Genomic DNA, 14,980 nt, shown 5'->3' with positions numbered 1-14,980 from the left:
ACTATGTGCCTTCTCCACCCTACAATAGTAATCCATGCCCAGGGCGTCCAGCAATTCCATTTCACAAATATGCTGAAGATCAATTGCCTTCACCTGTTCTGAGAGCCCAACAATATGTTAGTTATTCCGCCTGGATCTGTTCTCCAAGTCGTCCAGTTTAGCCCACAAGTCTGCATTTTCCTGTTGAAGAGCAGTGTGGGCCGAAGAGAGATCAGCAGGACCCTTTTCAAGGGATTTAACATTATTTTGGATTATAACAACTGTAAAGTTTGTTTGCGCCAAATCAGCCCGCAACTTATCAAAGGATGCCTGCAGCGTCGCCTCCAAGGACTGTTGTATGTCAGGTGCTATGCGTGCCATCACCTCCACTGCCAGAGATTTGAAATCAAAAAGAGGAGAAGTGGCTGAGAGGGCATGAGGTACGTCTGAATATGCATCTAACACTTGGGAGCTGGCTGACATGTGAGATACCAGCTGCACGAGCAGGCAGGGTAAGGCATGGGGACGGGGAGGAAGAGGAGGCAGGAATGTCCCCTGGGTTAACCACCACGGCAGTCATTCTGCAGAAGGGAGTAATGGAGGTGGCTTCAGGACCCAAAGGAGTTGTGCTACCAGCAGGGTGAGGTAAATCAGGGGGAGCTGTACTCACTCCAGGTGCCACACTGCTTGTGGGAGGCAGGGGGAGAGAGGAGATCACAGGCTGCGCTGCACGCTGTTGCTGTCCGTGCCGCGCTGCCGTCGCCATCTAGCGCACAGCCTTAGGAAGCACTCCGTGCTGGGTAGAGGATTTCTGGCTGCTCTGCAGTAAATAATGCTCCATACAAGAGCAGGGGAACTGCCCGCAGGTCCAAGGGGCGCCGAGCCACCAGGGTAATCACTTGCTGGTCTGTAAGCGAGCGGTGAGTAGCCGCGAGGCACGGGAGCTCGCCTAGCTGCGACCGTGCATGGCAGCGCCAGAACCGGAAGTCCATTATATCTTATTAGATAAAAATGCTTCCCTCCCTTGTTTTTAAGCTTCTTCTGAAACTGCATTCCACTCTGAAAATCAGCTCAGCTGTGTCCTATGTCTGCAAGACAAGCCAATACAAGTCTATGGGGGGAAAGAGAGCTCTGCCACCAGCCTTTGGAGAACTGCAAACTAAAGATGAAGCCTGCAGAGCAGAAGTCTGCTTAAAAATACCATATACCAGTTATATAATGGCCACATTTAGTGACGCTTGTCATGTACACACACAGGGCAGCTTATCCTGTCCGACAGGTCCGCTCAGTCTTTTTTTTGTTGTCCTATGAAGGCATAAGCATTTTATAGCAGAAAGTAGGAATACCCACTCAGAAATCTGCTCTATTCCTTACAAGTACACTGCAAAAACAATCAGTAAAATAGAGACTAGCTGTGACTTTTACAGGAATATTCTGAGCATTCAGCATTAGCAACTGTAATATGGAGACATAACTTAAGCATTAGAGTATGGGGAAGTTTGCCGTGTAACAACAGCTGATGACGTCATTCGGTCATATGTCATTCACGTCTAGAACCATATCTACTGACTCTATATTTGCTGTTGGAGGATATGATAAGTAATAGGCAGGGACAAATCGGTTAAAAGAAGCAGATCTAATAATAGAGCAAGTACATAGAATAAAATACAAGACTAACACAAAACTGAAATAGGTACAAAGTCTACGGATATATATTTTAGTCCTAGAATTAAAAGGGTTTTCCAATGTTTGACAAGACATGTCCTAGCAGTTAAGGTTGAGGAAATATTACAGATTCCATGTTTAACATTTTCATACATTTTCAATCAAATGATATGAAAATAACACTCCAGGAAAAACGGATACTGTGTTATACCTATCGCAGGGCCTTAAAGGGGTACTCCACTTCCCAGCGTTCGGAACATTTAGTTCCGTACACTGTTGCAGGCTTCGGGGGTCGCCACGCCATGCCCCTTGTGAAGTCATGCCCCGCCCCCCTCAATGTAAGTCTTTAACCCCTTAAGGACGCAGGACGTAAATGTACGTCCTGGTGAGGTGGTACTTAACGCACCAGGACGTACATTTACGTCCTAAGCATAACCGCGGTCATCGTAGCGATGCCCGTGTCATGCACGGCTGATCCCGGCTGCTGATCGCAGCCAGGGACCCGCCGGCAATGGCCGACGCCCGCGGTCTCGCGGGCGTCCGCCATTAACCCCTCAGGTGCCGGGATCAATACAGATCCCGGCATCTGCGGCAGTGCGCGATTTGAATGAATGATCGGATCGCCCGCAGCGCTGCTGCGGGGATCCGATCATTCATAACGCCGCACGGAGGTCCCCTCACCTGCCTCCGTCCGGCTCCCGGCGTCTCCTGCTCTGGTCTGTGATCGAGCAGACCAGAGCAGAAGATGACCGAAAACACTGATCTGTTCTATGTCCTATACATAGAACAGATCAGTATTAGCAATCATGGTATTGCTATGAATAGTCCCCTATGGGGACTATTCAAGTGTAAAAAAAAAATTAAAAAAATATAAAAGTAAAAAAAAAGTGAAAAATCCCCTCCCCCAATAAAAAAGTTAAACGTCCGTTTTTCCTATTTTACCCCCAAAAAGCGTAAAAAAATTTTTTTATACACATATTTGGTATCGCCGCGTGCGTAAATGTCCGAACTATTAAAATAAAATGTTAATGATCCCGTACGGTGAACGGCGTGAACGGAAAAAAAAAAACACTTTTTTAATACATTTTATAAAAAAAAAATTATAAAAAATGTATTAAAAGTTTTTTATATGCAAATGTGGTATAAAAAAAAAGTACAGATCATGGCGCAAAAAATGAGCCCCCATACCGCCGCTTATACGGAAAAATAAAAAAGTTATAGGTCATCAAAATAAAGGGATTATAAACGTACTAATTTGGTTAAAAAGTTTGTGATTTTTTTAAGCGCAACAATAATAGAAAAGTATGTAATAATGGGTATCATTTTAATCGTATTGACCCTCAGAATAAAGAACACACATCATTTTTACCATAAATTGTACGGTGTGAAAACGAAACCTTCCAAAATTAGCAAAATTGCGTTTTTCGTTTTAATTTCCCCACAAAAATAGTGTTTTTTGATCGCGCCATACATTTTATGATATAATGAGTTATGTCATTACAAAGGACAACTGGTCGCGCAAAAAACAAGCCCTCATACTAGTCTGTGGATGAAAATATAAAAGAGTTATGATTTTTAGAAGGCGAGGAGAAAAAAATGAAAACGTAAAATGGGCTGAGTCCTTAAGGGGTTAAAGGGGTACTCCAGTGGAATTTTTTTTTTTTTTTTTAAATCAACTGGTGCCAGAAAGTTAAACAGATTTGTAAATTACTTCTATTAAAAAATCTTAATCCTTCCAGTACCTTTTAGGGGCTATATACTACAGAGGAAATGCTTTACTTTTTAGATTTCTCTAATGTCATGACCACAGTGCTCTCTGCTGACCTCTGCTGTCCATTTTAGCAACTGTCCAGAGCAGAAGAAAATCCCCATAGCAAACAGCAGAGGTCAGCAGAGAGCACTGTGGTCATGACATCAGAGAAATCTAAAAAGTACTGGAAGGATTAAGATTTTTTTAATGGAAGTCATTTACAAATCTGTTAAACTTTCTGGCACCAGTTGATTTAAAAAAAAAAGTTTTCCACGGGAGAACCCCTTTAAGAAACTTTTAAATAGGATAAAGTCTGAAAATTCTTAAAATGTTACTTACAATCCACCAGCCAGTGTAACTTGTAGAGGTGCATGGAGGAAATGGATTTTCTGTAGAAAAAACAAATGTAGTAAATTTTTAACAATGAAGAGACATGTTCAGCATTATACAAGTTTCAGGTCATTTTTCCTGAACGTTAGATTTTAGTTCTTTATCATGTAGATCTTTAGACTCCATATTAGATCATTCTGGCAAGTTATGTACTGATTAGACAACAGAGGAATAGGTTTGGGTGACTGCATAGTGGGTTCCACTGCTCGAAGAGGGTAGTCATTGACTATGGAGAAGAAGGACTTGTGGAACATACTGATATCTTATATCAACATACTAACTCCCTGTATTTCATCCGGACAAAACATCAGCTGGATGAGTGGAGATTATTCAGTAACTATATGTGTTTTTTTTCCTGCTGTTTAAAGGGGTACTCCACTGCTCCAGCGTTGAGAACATTATGTTCCGAATGCTGAGTGGGGGGGTTGTGAGGTCATGGTCACGCCCCTTGTGCAAGTCTATGGGAGGGGGCGTGGCGACAGGCACCCAGGTACAGTACAGGCACCCAACGTTAGGAACAAAATGTTCCGAACACTGGGGCAGTGGAGTACCCCTTTAACAGGGCAGTAATAAACCTAAGGCCTTCCCTGTTTAAATGTAAATTATATATTGTAGCAGGGAGTGACTGGGGTAGCAGTTCAGACAGTAATTGGTTCATCCTTACTCAAGAGTTTCTGCTAATATCTTTGGCATTTACCACTTACCTTCATAAATGGAAATGCCTCTAACCTTTGCATCAGAATTGGCAGCAATACTGAAATAAATTGAAAATACTGATTTTGAAAAATTGATATTGACGTTTTTGATATGTTACGATAAACAGTTTTTCCAAGGCATTTTGTAATTGAAACGTATTTTGTTTTTTCTATAGAAAATCATCGCTATACTTATGGCCACTAGGTGTCTCTCTTTAGTGCAGAACAATGTCCATGTCAATGTCCTGCACTTACTGTTTGTCTCAGCCAGTGGCTGTATCATAACAAAACACAGGAAGTGACAGCAGGACTCTGTGAGCTCTCCCGGCACCTCAATCATCATGCTCGGCACAGCCCCATCACAGAGTCGGCTTCAGTGCTTGTGTCAGAGAGGAGGGGCATAGCAGTCTGAGCTGATTGGTTGGTAGGTCTGTTCCTGAGCCGAGTACTGCCATGAGGAGGAAGGGCAGAAAGTCTTGTAGGAGATATGAGGGAAAACATTGGCTTGCTCATGAGAACACCACTTTCTTTTCCTCCTCCTCCTTCAAGTGAAAATTCCGCTGGCCTTCCAATTTTGGTGGAAATTACCAACTTTCTAATGTGTATGGGGGCATCCTGACTTGGATTTCAACTGTTTAACCCTTTTGTTTCTTAGAAGATAAGCCACCACCATAGCTGTCTGGCAGCGGCCTACCTCCATTCCTCTCATGTTTGGCCGTTCATACGTATGGGGTGAATGTCGAACGTGTATGGGAACATTAAGTTAGGGAAAAGAAGGGGCTGATGCAAAAAAAGAGAACTGTTAACTTTCTGTCAAGAGACTTGAAAGTCTGTAATATATTTTATTCCTTATGATACACAATATAAAATCAGCAGATTAAGAGGCACATACATTAAACCACTAAAAGCAGCACTCCAATGGTAGAAATAATGCTGCATCTTTATTCACCCAACATGTGCAAGCAACGTTTCATCCCTTTAATAGGGTCTTTCTTTAGCCTTGAGATCATGAAAAAGCTCCTACTGAAGGGTTGAGATGTTGCACATGTTGGGTGAATAAAGGCACAGCATTATCTCTACTAATGGAGTGCTGTTTCTTTGTTTTGCATCTTCAATTTAGGCATTTGGTTCATCCCTCGTAGCTTGCACCCACTCTTATCTTGGAAGCTTAAACAGTCCTGCCCTATTTTTTGTATTGTACATTTAAAGCGGTAGTCCAGTGCTGAAAAACGTATCCCCTATCCTAAGGATAGGGGATAAGTTTCAGATCGCGGGGAGTCCGACCACTGGGGACCCCCCGGCTATCTCCTGTACGGGGCCCCGGCTCGGGGGCCAGATAGCGCGTGTTGACCACCACACGAAGCGGCTGCTGACACGCCCCCTCAATACTGCGCCATGGCAGAGCCAGAGATTGCCGAAGGCAGCGCTCCGGCTCTGCTATAGACTTGTATTGAGGGGGCGTGTCAGCCACCGCTTCGTGCGGTGGTCAAGACACCCCCTTCCCGCAGGCTGCCGGGGGCCCTGTACAGGAGATCGCAGGGGGCCCCAGCAGTCGGACACTCCGCGATCTGAAACTTATACTCTATCATTAGGATAGGGGATAGGTTTTTCAGCATTGGATATCTCCTTTAAGTGTGTGTCTGAGGCAGTAACAATACTCACTCATCCCTGGAGCAGCCATGGCAATTCTGGACATTACCACCTGACTAATCCCCTTTATGGCAGCTTTCTGAAATCACAAAAAAAAAAAAAAAAAAAAAAGGCATGAGGTTACCACAAATACATAAATCACTGTTTTCCAAACACTAGAGGACATATTCAAAAAAATTGGGTGGGTGGGGTAATTGTTTTTACCCGATTATTGAAATACAAAATACAGTGGGGCAAAAAAGTATTTAGTCAGCCACCAATTATGCAAGTTCTCCCACTTAAAAAGATGAGAGAGGCCTGTAACTCAACTATGAGAGACATAATGAGAAAAAAAAATATCCATAAAATCACATTGCCTGATTTTTAAAGAATTTATTGGAAAAAGTATGGTGGAAAATAAGTATTTGGTCACCTACAAACTAACAGAACTGTAACTTCTTTGTATTTTACGCTGTGGATCCGCCGCTGAAGGACCTCTATATGCTGACTTTACATGTGCCTGCTCGGAGCGGCAATACGCCACTACGTGCAGACACACTGAAGCGATGTGAAAGTTGTTGCGCATGCGTGGTGTACTCGCCCACATCGCAGCCGCCCCCCTGCTCTATGAGCTAGGCCGAGAGCTGCCGTGATGTGAGAGTATACTGTGCATGCGCGCGGTGACTCGCACATTGCCGTGTGTCTGCTTGTAGCGGCGTTTTCTTGGTGTGAAGAAATCAACTGTGGGAGCAATTATTAGAAAATGGAAGACATACAAGACCACTGATAATCGCCCTCGATCTAGGGCTCCACACAAGTTCTCACCCAGTGGTGTCAAAATGATCACAAGAACAGTGAGCAAAAATTCCAGAACCACACGGGACCTAGTGAATGACCTGCAGTGAGCTGGGATCTCAGTAACACACTACGCCGCAAGGGACTCAAATCATGAAGTGCCAGACGTGTCCCCATGCTTAAGCCAGTACATGTCTGGGCCCATCTGAAGAGTGCTAGAGAGCATTTGGATGATCTAGAAGAGGACTGGGAGAATGTCATATGGTCAGATGAAATCAAAGTAGAACTTTTTGGTAAAAACTTGTCGTGTTTGGAGGAGAAAGAATGCTGAGTACCATCCAAAGAACACCTTACCTACTGTGAAGCATGAGGGTGGAAACATCATGCTTTGGGGCTGTTTTTCTGCTAAGGGACCAGGACGACTCATCTGTGTAAAGGAAAGAATGAATGGGGCCATGTATCATTAAATTTTGAGTGAAAACCTCCTTCAATAAGCAAGAGCATTGCAGATGAAACGTGGCTGGGTCTTTCAGCATGACAATTATCCCAAACACACTGCCTGGGCAATGAAGGAGTGGCCTCGTAAGAAGCATTTCAAGGTCCTGCAGTAGCCCAGCCAGTCTCCAGATCTCAACCCCATAGAAAACCTTTGGAGGGAGTTGAAAGTCCATGTTGCCCAGCGACAGCCCCAAAACATCACTGCTCTAGAGGAGATCTGCATGGAGGAATGGGCCAAAATACCAGCAACAGTGTGTGAAAACCTTGTGAACACTTACAATGCCATTGTGATTACACTTACATTGTCATTGCCAACAAAGGGTATATAACAAAGTATTGAAATGAACTTTTGTTATTGACCAAATACTTATTTTCCACCATAATTTGCAAATAAATTCTTTAAAAATCAGACAATGTGATTTTATGGATTTTTTTCTCATTATGTCTCTCATAGTTGAGGTATACCTATGATGAAAATTACAGGCCTCTCCCATCTTTTTAGGTGGGAGAACTTGCACAATTGGTGGCTGACTAATTTTTTTTTGCCTTACTGTTTTAATTCTTTGTTTATGATTTTTTTTTTCTTTTTAAATCATTCACAAACTTTTTAAGCTGCGACTTACACTACTTTTTTTCTTCATAGGGTTGCATCAAAACATCTGTCATTATGATTGTTTCAATTAAATTTCCAGGCCAGGTTGTGCTACCTGACTACACAGTCAACGCAACTGCACTCACATTTATCGTCCATGTAAGTCGCTGTGCCTTGGTAAATTGGCGCACAATGATGTACATTGCGGTGGGTTTAAAATCTATGAAGAGATTGCTGGAGCTGTGCTTGATTCATAGAATGCAGGACCCGCCACTAATGGTCAGATCAGTGATCTCTCTGATGTCCACCATTATCCTTTTAGATACTGTGATCAACTGATATACTGATATTGATATCTATATATATTTTCTTCATGTCTTTGCCTTTAGACTTGTTGTTGTTTGTCTGAGATGAGATTGCATGATATTAGTTTGCTCCTGCCTGAATTTTCTGGGATTTTAGCACAACAAAAAAGGAAAAATTGATGTAACAAAGTACAAAAGTGGCGCGAAAATGAACTCTCAAATATTTTAGAAGCAGCACAAGGGACCTTAACAAAAAATATGAGGAGAAAAAAAAAATGTGATAAGTATTGCTGTAACACAAATTACATTCGTTTTTGAATATGTCCCCCCCCCAGTGCCCAATGTTGTATTTTTGCAACAGCTGGAGACTGTTTGGAAAACGCTGACATAAATTATTACAAAAAATGACTAATTAGTAGTATTGAACATGAGAATCACCTGGCAGAAGTAAAAGGCCATGACTGGCACTGTTATAGTGGTACTGTGGCATCCTAAGTGGTGGCAGACTCACGTATTGCATGGAAAACCATTAACCTGAATGGCATCTATTTCCTTTTAGATTTCCCTTACAGCATTCACTGCAAAAGAAATACCGAGCCATGGCTTCCCCTGCCAAATCACACCTACAGCTCCAATATAAAAGCCTCTTTCATCATAGACAACCCCAGCATTTCCAGCATTGTTTCAATCCCTTACCTATACCAAAATGGCAGATGACAGACTGCAGTGTCAGATTATTGTTTCATAGACTCTAATACAAGTGACTACAACTACAACGTTCTGCTTAGGAAATACAGTTGGTCACAGAAGACTATGACCACTACATATTGTCTATTAAATTATGATTTTAAGAGTCTGGTTAGAACAGGCATGAAAGGATTTGCATTTGGTATAAAGATGCGACTATGAGCTCAGAACGGCCTTGTATTAGCCGACATGTTTCTCTTTCATCAACATTATCTTGCACTTTTTGCAGGTGTGTGCTGCCCTCTATCTGTGACTTACTGTAATAGCACAGAAAGGTACTTGACACTTCAAATTGGCTGCACTGCAGTAGAAATGTAGGTAGTGTACTTCTGTGAGCCATCTGTATTCCCTATCTAGACTCTATAGCTGTATAACATAGGATAAGTAAGGACGCATCACAGCTACATGCAGTATATGCCGATGCGCTACTGCACCACTCACCGCTCCGGAGCTGCACACAGCGGAGCGGTGAGTGGTACAGAAGCACCGGCATATACTTTATTTGATACTCCGTTACTATTTTGCTAAAACTTCAGTGGACTGCAACTATACTTGAAGTATACTCTAAAAGTATCTCTGTGGATTACAAAGCATTTCTATGGATTACAAAGCGTTATCACTGTCCACAATTTCCTATACCATTGGTGACTGCCCCATTATTATTATTTTTTTATATTTCAATATTTTTTATTATTTTTTGCACAACGTAATATTATTTTTAACTGTTTTTGTACAAATTCGTTGTTAATATATTTAGTAGATCCATAGCAAGGGCCCTGCTCGGACTTCTATATTTTACATTAATAAACTCATTTTTACTCATATCATCTACTGCTAGTCTATTTGCACATACACACCTACCTCACATCTCAACTCTAATATTTATCTAATACAATTTATTTAATATATATCTAGAGGTCTGTATACCACTATAGTCTTTATTCCCTTTCTGGCACGTAGGGTTACGTGTAACACAGAAACCTTGGTACATATTAGCACAGTGTGAGCCCCTCCAAACTCTTGTTTTCAGGTTTACATAAAATCTGAGTATTCTTATTCTAAAAATTTCAACCATCTTGGAGAACTCGTACGCCTACTTTAAAGGGGTACTCCGGTGGAGTAAATTACTTCTATTAAAAAATCTTTACCCTTCCAGTACTTATTGGCAGCTGTATGCTACAGAGGAAATTCTATACTTTTTGAATTTCTTTTTTGTCTTGTCCACAGTGCTCTCTGCTGACACCTCTGTCTGTGTCAGGAACTGTCCAGAGCAGCATAGGTTTGCTATGGGGATTTTCTCCTGCTCTGGACAGTTCCAAATACGGGCATCAGGTGTCAGCAGAGAGCACTGTGGACCAGACAAAAAAAAAAGAAATTAAAAAAGAGTAGAATTTCCTCTGTAGTATATAGCTGCTAATAAGTACTGGCTCTAGTACCATCATTTTCTCTTGTCCTAGAGCTTTACTCATTGCCTATCATAAAACCAACCAGAATGAAGAATAGGATTGTAATATGGCATAGTTCATATCCTAACAACCCCCAACGCCCACTCCAAGCGTTCGGAACAAAATGTTTTGAACGCTGGGGCAGCAGAGTACCCTTTTAAGGAAACGGCACCATCTTTGACCATGAGCAGTGTTTGGTATTCCAGCTCTGTTGCTGAGATGTACAGTCACTGACAAAAAAATAAATAAGGTTTTTGGGATTCATTAAAACTTTATATGTGTGAGTGTAATGGTTATATATGTGAGTGATTACAATATTAGCGCCAACATATATGGGGAAAAACTGTACAACTGAAAGGTACTCTGTCTTTAGCCTGGATACGTGATGATGGATGGGCATGGAGGTTCTGTATGTCATTCTGCAGCACATTTGCCTGTAGATATTGTAGCTGGGTCTGTAGATCCTGCACACTAATAAGCTGCTGAAGCTGGCGTCCCAGCTAGTCTCATATATGTTCAATTAGTGATAAATCTGGTGACCAGGCAGGCAAAAAAGTGTTGCAATCGGACATTCCTGGAAAACCTCTGCTGTGGGGGGGAGCATTATCCTGCAGAATAATGTCAGTCGGAAGCCTTGCCATGAGGGACAACACATGTGGCCACAGGATGTCCTGTATATATCGCTGAGCTGTTAGTGTCCCTCGTATCACTACTAGGGGGCACTGACTGTAGTATAAAATGGCTCCCCAGATCATCAGCCCAGCAGGTGGGACAGTGTCTCAGTCCACAGCAGAGGCAGAATTAAAGATCTTACTACAAGGCCTCCATATTCAAACTTGACTGGTTGGATCACAAACAAAATCTTGGTTCGTCACAAGACCATTCCGTTCAAGTCTGTAACAGTCCAGGGTACTTCTTCACAAGACCACTGAAAATAAAAGCTTTAGTGGCTGGCTGTCAATGGCAGGACACGTAATGGAAACTGTGACACCAAATTCCCTTCTGATAAGCGCCAGGAAATAATCCGAGCAGAGACGGGGGAGTGTAATGAAGGTGCCACCTATGTCTGCATGGTTGGTGGACAAGGAAACTGTGACATCTGCTCTAAACTGGTGGCCTGTCTGGGCCGTCTGGAGCCTGTTCACCATATGTGTATGCCCTCACATAACCAATGCTCCCAACATCTACTTACAGGTCAGAATCGGCAAGATGGTGGGCAGTTCGTCAAACTGACCATCCTACATCTCTCAGTCCAATAATGTTCCCCCTCTCATAGTCTGTCAGCTGGGCCAAATTTCTCGAATGTAACAGTTAACAATCTCTCACTAAGGATAGGTTCACATTGCAGTTTGCATCCAACCGCTTTTTTTTTCTTAGCCTATCGGACCGTGAAACAGGTCGGATGCAAACGGCTACTGCGGACCCCAAATACATGCATGGGACCAGTCTGTGATCCAGTAATTTTGCTTACACTATTTTTTTCTCTGCTAAACTTGAAGGAACTCCAACTAGCGGAGCCCGACAGCAGTGTGAAAGAGGCCTGATATTTTGTCTGGGTGCATCTAAAAAGATCATAGACAACTGTGGGGGCGTTTTTGGAAAAATAGCTGCCCCTTTTTTTTCTTAACCCTAGTCAACTACTATCTGTTTCCTACCTCATAAATCCTTAGTGTTTAGCAACATTCTGCTAGCTACACAGTTTCTAACAGCGTAATGTCTGGCCAGGACATTCTTACCTTTGAGTGTCCGAGCTTGTTATCATTTTCATCTGTGACCGCAATTCCATTAAGAACTTCTCTAGAAAACATTACAAAAGTTTATCACTTCATCAAAGAGAATTTAAAAAAAAAATTTGAAATCTGCATTTTGAAGAATCACATTGTTGTTGACATTGTTAGAAATGGTTTCGATTATCAATAGTAACTGACATGTACAATGGTAGAAATACACATTAGATAGAAGTAGGCTGATATTTGAACAACCATTAAACAAACAATCATAAACTACAAATGATCTTTTGGGGTATGTTCTTTTTCAAAAGATCATTTACGGACTACTGGATGAAAATTTTGAACAATCGAACAGGATTCAAATCCGGACTCGTTCACACTGCTGTTGGACTCAGTCTCGTTTTGGGTCCGTTTGGTGCCAAATTACAAAGCCAAACGGACCCTTTGTACAACACAGCCTGAAGGATCCTATTGACTTGAGTGGGGTCCGTCAGGTGTCTGGTATTTTACAGGAACTGAGCGGAGAAAAAAAGACCAGACTTGCTGTATTTGTTTTTCTCTACTCAACTCCCATCCTTTAACCGGGTTCAAGAGATGGAGCCCTCTTATGCCGAGCTCAACAGGAATGTGAACCTTGCCACAGGGGACAAATGATAACCGAATCGTGTCACCTCTATTTTCACTGTGCTGTACTGTGTTTTTATGTCTAATATAAAACAAAATAAAAAAACAATTGTTAGCTGCACACTTGTCTGTGTGCTGGGTCAGGTGAGCTGAAGGAACTCCTGTTTTAAACATGGCCAACATCATTTAAGATGACAGTCAGTCATTGGTTGGCTAATTGTTTCTTTTTTTTTTGTCTTTAACCCCTTCAGGACCAAGCCCATTTTGGCCTTAAGGACCAGAGCGTTTTTTTGCAATTCTGACCACTGTCACTTTAAACATTAATAACTCTGGAATGCTTTTAGTTATCATTCTGATTCCGAGATTGTTTTTTCGTGACATATTCTACTTTAACATGGTGGTAAATTTTTGTGGTAACTTGCATCCTTTCCTTGTGAAAAATCCTAAAATTTGATGAAAAATTTGAAAATTTTGCATTTTTCTAACTTTGAAGCTCTCTGCTTGTAAGGAAAATGGATATTACAAATAAAAAAATTTATTCACATATACAATATGTCTACTTTATGTCTGCATCATAAAAGTGACGAGTTTTTACTTTTGGAAGACACCAGAGGGCTTCAAAGTTCAGCAGCAATTTTCCAATTTTTCACAAAATTTTCAAACTCACTATTTTTCAGGGACCAGTTCAGGTTTGAAGTGGATTTGAAGGGTCTTCATATTAGAAATACCCCACAAATGACCCCATTATAAAAACTGGACCCCCCAAAGTATTCAAAATTACATTCAGTCATCATTTTAACCCTTTAGGTGTTTCACAGGAATAGAAGCAAAGTGAAGGAGAAAATTCACAATCTTCATTTTTTACACTCGCATGTTCTTGTAGACCCAATTTTTGAATTTTTACAAGGGGTAAAAGGAGAAAATGTATACTTATATTTGTAGCCTGATTTCTCTCGAGTAAGCACATACCTCATATGTCTATGTAAAGTGTTCGGCGGGCGCAGTAGAGGGCTCAGAAGGGAAAGAGCGATAAGGGGATTTTGGAGAGTACGTTTTTCTGAAATGGTTTTTGGGGGGCATGTTGCATTTAGGAAGCCCCTATGGTGCCAGAACAGCAAAAAACCCTCACATGGCATACCATTTTGGAAACTAGACCCCTTGAGGAACATAACAAGGAATAAAGTGAGCCTTAATACCCCACAGGTGTTTCACGACTTTTGCATATGTAAAAAAAAAATATTTTTTTTTCACTAAAATGTGTGTTTCCCCCCAAATTTCACATTTTTTCCAAGGGTTAATAGCAGGAAATACCCCCCAATATTTGTAACCCCTTCTCTTCTGAGTATGGAGGTACCCCATAAGTTGACCTGAAGTGCACTATGGGCGAACTACAATGCTCAGAAGAGAAGGAGTCATATTTGGCTTTTTGAGAGCAAATTTTGCTCGGGGGGCATGTCACATTTAGGAAGCCCCTATGGTGCCAGAACAGCAAAAAACCCTCACATGGCATACCATTTTGGAAACTAGACCCCTTGAGGAACGTAACAAGGGGTACAGTGAGCATTTGCCCCCCACTGGTGTCTGACAGATCTTTGGAACAGTGGGCTGTACAAGTTTTCATTTTCACGGACCACTGTTCCAAAGATCCGTCAGACACCTGTGGGGGGTAAATTCTCACTGCACCCCTCATTACATTCCGTGAGGGGTGTTGTTTCCGAAATGGGGTCACATGTGGGGTTTTGTTTTTTTTGCGTTTGTCAAAACTGCTGTAACAATCAGCCACCCCTGTGCAAATCACCTCAAATGTACATGGTGCCCTCTCCCTTCTGGGCCTTGTTGTGCGCCCCCAGAGCACTTTGCGCTCACATATGGGGTATCTCTGTAGTCGGGAGAAATTGCGTTACAAATTTTGGGGGGCTTTTTTCCCTTTTACCTCTTGTGAAAATGTAAAGTATAGGGCAACATCAGCATGTTAGTGTAAAAAATAAAAAATTTTTACACTAACATTCTGGTGTAGACCCCAACATTTCCTTTTCATGAAGGGTTAAAGAAGAAAAAGCCCCCCAAACCTTGTAACACAATTTCTCCCGAGTACAGCGATACCCCATATGTGGCCCTAAACTGTTGCCCTGAAAT

The 14,980-nt window shown here is 41.9% G+C and overlaps 1 protein-coding gene across 3 annotated transcripts in view; it reads right to left on the bottom strand.

The window, feature by feature from the left end:
• Window positions 1–14,980, bottom strand: part of SFXN2 (sideroflexin 2) — a 65,271-nt gene that overhangs the window by 11,983 nt on the left and 38,308 nt on the right. For all 3 annotated transcript variants that reach the window (XM_056529640.1, XM_056529641.1, XM_056529642.1), the window contains 4 exons: window positions 12,227–12,287; window positions 6,142–6,208; window positions 4,489–4,538; window positions 3,734–3,783 (listed from right to left, as the gene is read on the bottom strand). In XM_056529640.1, the coding sequence (XP_056385615.1) occupies window positions 3,734–3,783; window positions 4,489–4,538; window positions 6,142–6,208; window positions 12,227–12,287 (228 nt within the window). The remainder of the gene's footprint in view (window positions 1–3,733; window positions 3,784–4,488; window positions 4,539–6,141; window positions 6,209–12,226; window positions 12,288–14,980) is intronic.

The sequence above is a fragment of the Hyla sarda genome, chromosome 7, assembly GCF_029499605.1.
Source record: "Hyla sarda isolate aHylSar1 chromosome 7, aHylSar1.hap1, whole genome shotgun sequence".
Lineage (NCBI taxonomy): Eukaryota > Metazoa > Chordata > Amphibia > Anura > Hylidae > Hyla > Hyla sarda.
The sequence above is the reverse complement of the archived record's forward strand: the minus strand, read 5'-3'. Positions and strand labels throughout refer to the sequence as shown.